At 50.7% G+C, this 12,329-nt stretch overlaps 1 protein-coding gene across 1 annotated transcript; it reads left to right on the top strand.

Annotated features, from left to right (window-relative positions):
* Positions 1 to 1,003: 1,003 nt before the first annotated feature.
* CCL19 (C-C motif chemokine ligand 19) lies at positions 1,004 to 2,830 on the top strand. Its single transcript, XM_008695154.2, has 4 exons — positions 1,004 to 1,280; positions 2,029 to 2,155; positions 2,378 to 2,471; positions 2,561 to 2,830. The coding sequence occupies exons 1-4, from the start codon at positions 1,220 to 1,222 to the stop codon at positions 2,579 to 2,581; spliced, it is 303 nt and encodes a 100-aa protein (XP_008693376.1). The 5' UTR covers positions 1,004 to 1,219; the 3' UTR covers positions 2,582 to 2,830.
* The last annotated feature ends 9,499 nt before the right edge of the window (positions 2,831 to 12,329 follow it).

Here is a 12,329-nt window from a genome sequence, read left to right as displayed (position 1 = left end):
AGTGAAGTGGAGTCCTTGATACAGAGCCTAGTGTAGAGTAAACAATAAGAAATATGATTGCTATTATTATTATTATTAATGGATGGAAAGAAAGGTAAGTCCGAAATTTATGATCCCACCCCATCCAAAAGAGGGTCCAGAGCTTGGGCGGGATGGTTGAATGGGTGTTCCACATATTAATTTCCCTTCTGAGTCCTGGTCTTTCTCATAAGGATGGGAAATCAGTTGTCCCCCCCGCCTCCATCTGTCGATTCCTTGAAATTTGGGGATTGTCTGAGTATGAGCTGACGGCCCCTCTCCTTAAAAATCCCCTCTTGGTTCCCAGTATTGAGAGGAGGGAAAAGATGAAGGGAGCTATTCCAGGCCGGCCTCCCTCCAGCTGTTCTGTTGACCCAGGTGTTAGACACAGGAACATGGCAAATAGAGTAAGGGGCAGTGCTGGCTGAGCCAAGAGGTTGAATCCCAGAGGCCTGAGATGTGGGAGGGGTGCCAGACCTCCTCCCAAGGAACATTGCCTTTCAACTCTGCTTGTCCTAAGGAAGTGACTGGTTCCCAGATGATGGACCGGCAGCACTGGGAGGCTACCCCAGGCTTCATGATTGTTCTGAGAGGACCAGAGAGCCTTCTTCACCACCACCTGCACCAGAGAGAAGAGAGAACCACAGAGACAAGAATGAGAATGAGAGATAAACTTAGGGAAGGGGATGCAACTCCTCACCCTGACCCCCCAATCCTGACCATCATCTCTGAAAGCCAGCCCTATGACTAATGACGCAAGCACCACGAAGAAGGTGATATTGCAGACCCTTGATCTGCAGCTGACATGGCAAGGTCCCTTCTCTTGGCAGACTGCTTAGGTTCACAGAGATGAAGCCAAAGAAAGCAGAAGAGCAGGGAAGCTACTGAGGCGGGAAGAAGGGGGGGCAGGGTCAGGTTCCGTCAGAAAGAGGGGGGCAAAGGGGAATCCACGGAATGGATGTGGAGGGGAATTTCTGAGCAGGGAAAGCGAAAGTTCTGAGCCATAAATAAGAGGCAGTTGCAGCCTCACACAGGCTTTCACACACATTCCCAGACCCCCTCACACCCCACAAGGACGCCTGTGCTTTTCGCATTGCTCCCTCCCACTGCCAGCCAAGTTTCAGCCTCATAAGACTCCGGCACACACCCAGAGATTCACCCGCGCTCACGCTCGCTGTTGGTCTGCCTCTGTCCGCCCTCCATGGCATCCCAAGCAGCTGCACTCCTGGCCCTCAGCCTGCTGAGTCTCTGGACCTCCCCTGGTAAGGCTGAGGGAAGGCTTTTGGTGGGCTTGGGGGAGGGGTGTCTAAATCTCAGACTGTTTGGCACTGAATGTGGGGGACACTGAGTTAGGTCTGCATGTTTGGGTGAACCTGGGGGTTCCCTGAGCCCTGTGTGTGTGCCTGTGAGTGTGAGTATAACTGGGCCCTGAATTCCAATGTGTGTCTGTCTCTTGGTGTATCCCAGGGCCTATGGCTACCCCTCTTTCTGCAGCCTCTGTTTCCTGCTGCCTCAGTTTCCCAGACAGGAGAGAACAGTATACATTTGTTTACAGTGGGGAGAATGGGAGACGCTGAGACAGGGCTGATAGTCCAAATATTTAACAGTTCATAAGTCCTCTAAGTCCCCCAGTCTCTTACTGCCTCACCCCTCACTCCCCACCTCTCCTCCCCACCCCCATGCTGTGAGCAGCATCAACGCTTCATTTATGTGGCAGTTGAGAGGTCTAGGGAGAGAGGTTGGGGTGATCAGGGCAGCGGGAAGGCATTTGTGGGGCTCAGGGCGATGGCTGTTTACCAAACAGCTTAGAAGTACTTCAATATATTTAGCAGCCATTAGGGCCAAATTGATATACGCCAGATGAATACCAGGTTTAACTGACCCCCCTAACCACACACACACACACACACACACACGCACACACACTCTTAATCTCACTTAGGGCTGTGGCCTCCCCTCCTCAGGGTCCTGTGTCCTGACACCACCTTCTTTCCGCTATCCCCACCCCAGCTCTGGGCGGTGCCAATGATGCCGAAGACTGCTGCCTGTCTGTAACCCAGCGTCCTATCCCAGGGAATATCGTGAGAGCCTTTCGCTACCTCCTCATCAAGGATGGCTGTAGAGTGCCTGCTGTTGTGTGAGTTGTGGGGGGAGCCTATCTAGCCTCATCTCCCCCAACAGCCACTGGTGACACCTCCATCTTCTTACCTGTCTTCTCCTTGCCAAGCCCAACCGCTTCAAGGAAGCCCCTGAAACCGATTCCCAGATGTGGTCCCCAGCCTCTGCCCTCACACCAGGGCCCACCAGGAAGCCGGGTTCCAGGGCTCCATTTTCTCTGACCTCTGGCCTCTGACTCCAGGTTCACCACACTGAGGGGTCATCAGCTCTGTGCACCCCCAGACCAGCCCTGGGTGGACCGCATCATCCGGAGACTGCAGAAGAACTCTGCAAAGGCAAGCCCGGCACTCCCCAGCCCTACCTCCTCCCTCGGAGCCCCTGCCCAAGACCCCAACCCATGACCTGCCTCTCCTTCCTCCCCCAGAACAAGCGCCACAGCGGTTAGCCCCTGACAGCCCCAGAGGGAGCCCTATGTCTGAGTGAAGGGATGTGAGTCACTGCAGCCCTGGGGAACCAAGGATCAGAAGGAAGGAGCAGGCCTCCAGCAAGTCTGCACCAGACCTGACCCAGCCGGGACAGGGCCTGGAGTGTCAGTGTGAGTGTGAGTGTGAGCAGGGGTGAGTGTGGCAGGAGCGCAGCTTCTCCTCCACACCCAGACCGCAATGCTTCCAATAAAGCCCCCCTGGTACCCATGGCTCTGTCTGTCTGCTGTTTGTTGTCTGTCTGGGAGGACCAGGATAAGAAATGGGGAGATGGAATGGCAGGATCTAATTTTCCCTCTGCAACCTGAGCAACCTCCTCATGGACCCCTACTTAACACCCTATGTCCTCGGGATCAGTTCCCACGATCAAGCCCCGCCTCGGGTCTCCTCACAGCCCTCTCACTCTCCACGGTTCAGTGACACCAATCCTGTGTCTGTTCTCCGACTGAGCCAAACTCTTTCATGCCTCCCAGTCTTTCTTCTCCAAGGCTAAGTATCCAGGTGTCTCAGGGATCAGGTGTCATCAGAGGGAAGCGAGTTGTCAAGAACGAGCTTTCCTGGCTGGGGGAAAGAAGAGGCCCAGCTCTACTGGTGGGGCAGGGAAAGTACCCATCCACCCACACCATTCCCTCTGTCTGGAACACACTTCTCTCTCACAGCCTCACCTGCCTTCCCATCTGGGTCTTGATGACTCTTTCTCCAGGAAGCCTCCCCGACTCCAGGCTAGGTGAAGAAGCCTCCTTCCTCCCAAGCTCCCAGGGCTCTTGCCCCTCTCCCCTTGCAGCACTCATCACACTGAGTTATAACTGATAGTTTGTCAGCCTTCCTCAAGAGGGATCACGTCTATTTTGGCTTCCACTGTCTCCCTGGTGGTCACTGCCTGGCACAAAGTAGTCACTCAAAAAATATTTGTCTAGAAAATGAATACATATGTGAAGAAAGGCTCAACAGCCAGCGGTGAGGGTCCAGCTGGCCACACAGAATCTGACCTTCAGGCCAGCCATCCTCTCTCACTCAGTCAGGCTGGGCCAGGTGCAGCACGATCTGAGCAATGCTGGGGCCACACTTCTCAGAGATACTGACAGATAGACCTGGGAGCCAGAAGTCCGGGTGGAAGAGGGCCCAGAGGGGGGAAGAAGCAGCAGCCAGGGAGCTAGGGAGATTTATCATGGAGGAACCCCACCACCACCCCTGAAGCCCCCGTGAGCACCTGGGCCAAGGCAACACTAAGACCAGGGAGTTACAGAGGAGTCTCCTCTTTGGGCAATGAAAGCACTGTGACTCTTGGAGCATACCACAGACTGCTCTGGAAGGAATGAACTCCTCATGCCTGGGAAGTCCCCTGGGGAAGCTGCTGGTCTTCAACTTGGGCCTCTAAGGGCCTGTCCCACGGACAGCAGCAAAGCTGTGGCACTGGGGTTAGATGGCAGCTATGACAGCAGACTGAGCATCGTTACCTGGAAAGGGGGGGTCATCATTATACCAGATATACCTCATCTGGTAACAAAACCAGGCCTGGACAGGCTGGGAAGGGGGGCAGTGGTGAGGGGGTTGTGCCAGCCCCTCCTCGCTGAGCTGAGTGCACAGCAGTTTGCTTCTTCCTCCCCTCTGCTCCCAGAAGTAAGGTATTCAAAATCTCAGATATCCCAGACCTTAGAGTGACAGGAGTGGGCGGGATGGGGATAGTTGGCAGGAACGACTGCTGTAGCTGGGAAGTGTGGCTCTGCTGCCTGGGGAAATCAGCCGTCCAACCCCTGCACCCGTGCACCCGGCCGCCTAGCCGTCTCTGCCCCCAAGAGACTGCCAGCCATCCTTCTGCTCCTCCGCCCACCTGCTCCTCCATCCATCAATCCACCCATCAAGGCAGCCAACTACGGAGCTCCAGGGGTCCCAGCTACTGACACCTTTTGGACCCTGTGGCCTGTACTCCAGCAGGCAGAGGACAAACACAGGTGTGAGGGGAGCACATTGCTTCACACCCTTCTCAGTCCCCCGTGAAGCCAAGTAAAAGTCAGCCTGTCACAGAGGAAGACATAAACCTCCCTTTGGACTCTTGGGGGGAAAACCCAGATAGAGTAGGGGAAGTGAGGGCACGAGCCCTGAGGAAGATACTGCTATGACAGAGGCCCTGGACTCCGCCTCCCTGCCACTGTCCTGAGGGAGTACAGGAACAAGTCTGAGCTCAGTGCCCAACCCACTGTCCTGCTTCGGCACTTCATTGGGCCACTCCGGTCAAGTGTCTTCCTTACTCCCCATCACCAAAACCTTAGGTCCCCCATCAGTCAGGTGTATAGGGAGAGGTGCTTAAGTTTTAAAAGTCCCTCCAAAAATTTGACTCATGCATCTTTGGGTCTCAGACTAACCCCCAGCAATCACATGGGATCCCCCAAAGTCATGCACATTCAGAAATGTCCCTACTTCTTGGGGCCCCAGGGACCACCCTCTGGGAACAAAGAAAGAGCTGAGACTCAGGAAGAGAGAAAATAATTCAGGAGCTAGTGAAGGGGCTTAGACTGAACAGCCTCTGGCCAGACCCTGGAGGCCTGGGGAATAAAGAATTTCAAGAAAGTCTGAGGGAGCAGTCACCCAAGTACCACAGGGAGCAGGCATGCAGCCCTCCCTATCCCTTTTCCAGCCAGAGCCTTCCCTTCCCCAGCCACCAACCCCTCCTGGGCACTGGCTCTTAGCCTCTTATCTCCCTGCCGGATATGTGAGGGCTTAGCCCAGCAATCTGTGACTTGCCCCGACCCACTCAAACATTCTCAGCACTGTGACTTCATCTAACACACCTGCTCTCTGTTTTACTATGAATTACTGACAAGTGTGTCGTTATCCCGAGTTCTGGGTGCCAGAAGCTTACTTGCCTACCTGACAATGATGAGGCTGCCAACTTCTCCAAGGGATAGTATGGACTTCTACATCCCCAACCAGAATACAAGGGCCCTGCTACCTGCCTCTGAATAGACACCTTCCTGTCTAGGGCACAGGGCTCCTGCTACTGGCTTAAGGCCAACAGCTGAGTGAAAACGCCATGCCCTGAAGGCCTAAGGCCCCAGCAGCCAACATCTCCTCAAAGGGACCTGACATCCCTGCTCAGAGAGCTTCCAGCTCCCACCTATATGATGGACAAAAAAGCTCCCTGTCCTGTCTATTGATAGAGTTCCCAGAGAAAGGGATTGGACCTGTTCATCTCCATTGCCAACATTGCTCTGTTCAGGGGCTGGCACAGAACAAGCCCCAGAACTCATTTGAATAACAAAAAATGTAACTGAAAATGGCCCTTTCCCACGATGCCCCGCCCAACTCATACCTGGAGCACATCCAGTTCTCAAGACATTGGGGCTGTCTCTGTTGCTTGGGTAAGTGTTTGGTAAAAGCCAGCCCCATACGGTTTTGATCATATTTTCATCAGCTCATGTTCGACTTCTCGGTAAGCCCCCACCCCTAGGCTCCCCTTTTCTGGCCTCCGGGAAACTCAGAAACAGCCAGAAAAATCTTGGAAATAACAGTCTCACAATGGAGCAGGACTCCCAAGTGGGGAATTTCCTCAAGAACTCCTCCGTAAGAATAAGCTGGCACTTCTCTGGTCAGAGAACTTCCTCAGCGGCCCCTGAGACTTATTCACATAGAAAGACAAGGCTCTACTCCACTGGCTAGCTCACCACGAGTGCTGGACAGTGCTGTAAGTCCTAGTACCATTCTTATGTTACAGCTGGGGAAACTGAGGTGCAGAGCTTAAGTCACTTGCCCAGGCTGGACAGACGGTAAAGTGACAGAGCTGGGGGCATCCTAGCTGGGCAGTTTGCCTCCAGAATCTGTACTCTAAGCTACTATACATACCACCTCTGTGAGTTGACCCATCTCCTAAATAAAAATGGGAAACAATATAGCAGGGCCAGGTCTGAGGAAGCGGCCCTCAAGGAATAGGGAAAGCCATTACGTTGGGATGCTAACCATGTGCCAGGCTCCAAGCGGAGTCCTTTATGGGCATTATATCACTGCGTCCTCTAACGAACCTCTGAAGTGGAGAGCACTAGTCCCATTTTATAGACGAGGAAATGGAGACACCGAGAGGTAGTGTGAGCTCCCAAGTCCACGGAACTAGTAAATGGCAGAGCTGAGAGGAAATAGGCCCACGTTCTCCAGGTCTATTCAAGTCTCAGTATCCCCAAGGGGGAGCAGTAGAGATGGAGATCAGGCCACAAATATGCCCACATTCTTACCTCCATTCCCAGGGGAGTATCAGAGGCCAGGACCGGGTGATGTTAAAAGAACAGGAGAAATGAGGGGTAGGGCGTGGGATCCTGAAATATAGGGGCAGGACAAGGGGGTCATGTGGGCAAGGATTCTGGAAGGGGTGGGGCCAGGTTCTGACCCAGTGAGGGTGGGGGCCACCTCCACAGGGCAGAGAATCTGGGAATCACAGGGGTGGGATCAGACTCCTGAAGGACCAGCTTCTGAGGGCCACGTCCATCTCCTGAGGGGCCAGGATCAGGCAGGACAGGGCAGGAGGACAAGAACCAGGAAACCTCCGAGGATCAGAATAAATGGGGGAGTTAGACCTGTCTGCCCCCATTCCTGTTCCTAGGACCTTCTGGCCTTCCATGGGTCCTGTGGGGAGGCAGAAGACATGAGCTGCCCTGGGCTCCAACCCAGCGGAATTGGGATGGCTTTAACCCCAGCAGCTTCCACGTTGCCCTACCAGGACAACCCGATCCCCCAGGGCTCTGGATCTCAGAGTCACCGTCCCTGGAAGTCTGGATCCATCACCATCCAAACCTCAGTCACCTTGCCAATCTCATACCTGTCAGATCATCATTTCAAGAAGTCTCCTCCAAAAAGCCACCCCTTCGACCAGGGGCCCAACATTTTAAAAGCCCTCTATCAATTCAAGAACACTGACTGACAGGACATCCTAATACCTAATGATGTCCCCGTTGCTGACAGGACCCCCATCAATGTCAAGGTCCCCCATTACTCTCAGGTTACCATTCCTCTCAGGAAATCCTACCACTGTCAGGAACACCATGCCTGTCAGGCGAGACATCAATATTGTATAACTCCAGGGATACCATTTTTCCTGTAGTCTATGTAAACGGCGCCTCGGCATGGCGGCCGTAAGTGTCAGAATATCTATTAGTGTAAGGCCCCCACTAGTCTCAGGGCTGCCATGATACAGGGTCCTAACCCTGGCAAATCCTTGTGTCTAAAGTGATGCCACATCACTGGAACCCAGAACATTTATTCTTACCAGGCACTGTTCTAGGTGCTGGTGATACAATAGTGAACAAGATAGACAGGCTCTTGGGCTTCATGAGGCTGAATGAAACCCTCTAAGGAAGATTACATTACCTGTCCACACACACGAAAAGGCAAATAGACAAATGTATTAACAAGGATTTTCCCTTGCAAGCTACTAAAACTCATTAGCTGATCTAAACAGAAAAGTGATTTATTGAAAAGAGCCTGGGAGATTGTAGAAAATGGAAGAGGAAGCAAGCCTGAGCAGCTGGAACCACTTGCAAATCTTGTAGTAGAGCCAGGACGGTCCAGACATCCCTCCATGCAGCATCCCCAGAAGGGGCGCCAAATGCCAATACCATCCTTATGTCCAGACAGCTGGAGCCCCTGCCCAGCATTCCACACCTCGGAGGGCTCTGCTCTGGCTCTCCTCCAGTCATAGCTCTGGGCACAGGGCAAAGAGTACACAGGGCTAAGGGGACATGCCCACCTGGGGCTTGTGCTTCTCCTTCTGGAGCACATTTCAGGAACTGAAAACTAGAGAACTCCCCACCCAAGTGGCCCCAAGCAGCTTCCAGAGTCTGTGCAGGCCTCTTCCTCTGAGACATCCTTCCTAGAATGGACTGCGTCACTCCCTGCTTCCAGATGGTTGCCAAGAGGTAGCTATTTCCAGGGAACAGAGAAGGAGCTTGGATGTATGGGGCCAGACTGCCTACACCAAGCATGAGGCCCTTTATGGTTCATGATGAAACTGAGGGTACAAGAAGAGGGGCTGGGAAGAGAAGGGGGACAAGTAGAGCGCTGGGGCTTGGCTCTCCCCTTACCACCTCATTCCATCATAGAACTCCAAGGAGTCCAAGAATTCTAAATTTGAACCTGGCCTTTGAATTGCTCTAAACGCATATTTTTCAAGGCAGTAAGAGAGAGTGATTTTTATTTGACAATGTGTTAGCTTGATCTAGAACTTGAAAATATTAATTTTTTAAAGATTTTATTTACTGGGATGCCTGGGTGGCTCAGTCGGTAAAGATTTTATTTATTTATTTGAGAGAGAGACAGAGAGCATGAGCGGGTGGGGGGAGGGGTACAGAGAGAGGGAGAAGCAGGCTCCCCACTGAGCAGGGAGATCATGACCTGAGCCAAAGGCAGATGCTTAACCGACTGAGCCACCCAGGTGCCCCATAACTTTTAAATATTTAGATACGTGGTATGTTGTGTTTCATTTGTACTGTTGCTCCAAGCCCCACAAATGTTAGGTGATCAGCTCACCAGATTTTACCCTGTAATCACAGCTACGGTGTCGCTGGAAAACCCACATCACTTCTGCCACCACTCCCACCACCACCAAATTCTCTACTAATCCTGCTCCTTTGCGTCACTACTATCTTCTTATTCACAATCCCCGGAAGGTGCTTCTGATGGGCTAAGCCTAAGTCATGTGCCCAAGGCCTAACAGTAAAGGGGGTGAGAATTAGTATATGACCTTTGGGTATTTTATGATGGAAGGTAACTATTGGTAACTAAGACTAATATAATAGGAAATTCCTCAAATACAGAAAGGGGGTAAGGTTGTGGGCAGTGAAAACAACGATAAATTGTTTTCTACAGCTTACCCTCTGGCTATCCAACATCAAAATCCACCCTTTGTCCCAAACCCTAGGCCTCTTAAAAATGTAAGGGTATTTCCTAATATACTATCACTTTTGCTAATACAACCAAAAAACTTCACTCCTCCTCCAAGAGAGACTATTCAGTTTTAGCAATGACCACATCTGTCTTGGTCAGCTTGGGCTGCCACAATAAAATACCATAGTTTGTGTGGCTTAAACAGCAGACCTTTAGTTTCTCACTGTTCTGTAGATTACAAGTTCAAGATTAAGGTGCCAGCATGGTCAGTTTCTGATGAGAACTGGTGAGAGCTCTCTACCTGTCTTACAGATGACTGCCTTCTCACTATGGCCCATGACAGAGAGAAAGAGACCTCTCTCTCTTTCTCTTCTTATAAGGCCACAGTCCTATCAGATTAGGGCCCTACCTTTATGACCTCATTTAATCTAATTTACTTCCTAAAGACCCTATCTCCAGATACAGTCACACAGACACAATTCAGCCCATAGCAAAATCCAATTCTAAATCCAAGATCTCAGGGTGACATCCATTCTTCTTCTAGTTTGTTATAATCTCATCTCTATTCTACAACACCTGGTAACCACCAACAACACACCTGATCGGTCAGGATAAGCTAGGTTATATTGCAATAACAAATGACACCAAATCTGAGTACCTTAACACAATAAAACTTTATTCCCCATGCACACCAAGCCTGCTATGGGGCTCGGGGGGCCTTCAGCACAGCTGTGTTCCACGTGGCAGCTCAACATTCTAGGCTGCCTTGATCTTCTGGCATGCTCCTTCATCTCGACACATGTTTCCATGAGCGCTGCAGCCAGGAAAGACAGTCAGGGCAACTCTTGTTTAAACACTTCTATCCACAAATGACACATGCCATTTCTATACACATTTCATTGGACAAAGTGTATCATACAACCATACTTAACTTTTTTAAAAAAGATTTTATTTATTTAAGAGCAAGAGAGAGCATGAGCGAGGGAAGGGGCAGAGGGAGAAGCAGACTCCCCTGCTGAGCAGGGAGCTCGATGTGGGGCTTGATCCCAGGACCCCGGGATCACGACCTGAGCCAAAGGCAGACGCTCAACCGACTGAGCCACCCAGGCGCCCTCAACCATACTCAACTTTAAGGGAGTGACTGTCAGAAGAAGTAAATCAGCATCTTGGTGAGTAGTAATAATATCACCACAAAAATCTATCTTCAAGAATGAAACAGGGGCACCTGGGTGGCTCAGTCAGTTAAGCGTCTGCCTTTGGCTCAGGTCATGATCTCAGGGTCCTGGGACTGAGCACCACCCCCCTCCTCACCCCCTGCTCGGCAGGGAGTCTGTTTCTCCCTCTCTCTCTGCCCCTCCCCCCAATCATGCTCCCTCTCTCTTTCTCTCAAATAAATAAATAAATAAAATCTTAAAAAAAGAAAAAAAGAATGGATAAAGGAGGATGAAAGAAATGGGAATCAGTTAAAGAAAGAGGGGCATTTCAAAACCAGGAGGAAAATATGGTTAAAAACTATAGTCTGTAGTTATGAAAATAGCCCTGGGGCTTAACTAGCATTTATTATGTACTTCCTTCTCATACTAGTTTTCTATTACTATGTAACAAATCACCACAAATTCAGCAGCGTTGAAAAATCCAAATTTATTATTTCACAGTTTCTGTGGGTCAGGAGTCCAGGTACATGTTGACTGGGTCCTCCCTGCTCAGGGTCTCATCAGACTGAACTTTGGCTTCAGCCAGGGCTGCAATCTCATTTCAGATTGAGTTGTCTTTCAAACTCACCAGGTATTGGTGGTTGTGCTAGTAGGACTGAGGCCCTGAACTCCTATAGCTGCCTGCCACATGGCCCTCTTCAACATGGCAGTTTGCTTCTTCGAAGCCAACATGAGAGCACCTGGTTTTCTTTTTCTTTCTTTCTTTCTTTCTTTCTTTCTTTCTTTCTTTCTTTCTTTCTTTCTTTCTTTTTCTTTTTTTCTTCCATTCTTCTTTCTTTATTAAAAGAAAGGAACTCTATGCCACCACACATGGGGCTTGGACTCACGACCCCAAGATCAAGAGTCACATGCTCTACCGACTGAGTCAGCCAGGCACACACACACCCTTTTTTGTAAGAGAGAGAGAGAGAGATTGAGCACGTGAGTGGTGGGGAGGGCAAAGGGAGAGAGAGAATCCTAAGCAGGCTCCACGCCCAGCATGGAGCCGGGCTACAGGGCTCCATCTCACAACCCTGAAATCATGACCTGAGCCAAAATCAACAGTCGGATGCTTAACCAACTGAGCCACAATGGTGCCCCAAGGCACCCCCTTTTTAATTTTTTTTTAAGGCTGCTGCTTATTTCTTACCTCTACACACTTTTTTAAAGGGCTCACTGATTAGGTCGGTCCCATCCAAGGTAATCTCCCTTTTGATGAACTCAAAATCAACTGATTAGGGACCTTAATCACATCTGCAAAATCCCTCCATTTTGTCATTTATCATAACCTAATCCCATGAAGGATATTCCACCATATTTACAGGTCAAGAGGTTAAGGTGATCTCAAATCAAAGAGATACAGGGCACACACACCAGGGGGCAGGAATTTTAGAATTATGTTCACCACACTTCCACTATGACTCATTCCCTCTATCTCCAACTGGCACTTCACCTGGTTGACATTCTGTGACTGCAAAGAGACTCAAACCTTCACACCCAAGGGATACTAGACCCTAGTGGTCCTGCCTGATTAAGTTCACAAGGGTCTTCCATTAACTTTGATCACTAGGCATGGCATCACCAGGAGAAAGTGCCCCAAGTACCCCAGGTATTACCCACATATACGTTGCCTCTCTCACCACTTGCCCTT

The sequence above is a fragment of the Ursus maritimus genome, unplaced genomic scaffold (assembly GCF_017311325.1).
Source record: "Ursus maritimus isolate PB19 unplaced genomic scaffold, ASM1731132v1 scaffold_17, whole genome shotgun sequence".
Classification (NCBI taxonomy): domain Eukaryota; kingdom Metazoa; phylum Chordata; class Mammalia; order Carnivora; family Ursidae; genus Ursus; species Ursus maritimus.
This window is presented reverse-complemented; position numbering and strand designations above follow the sequence as displayed.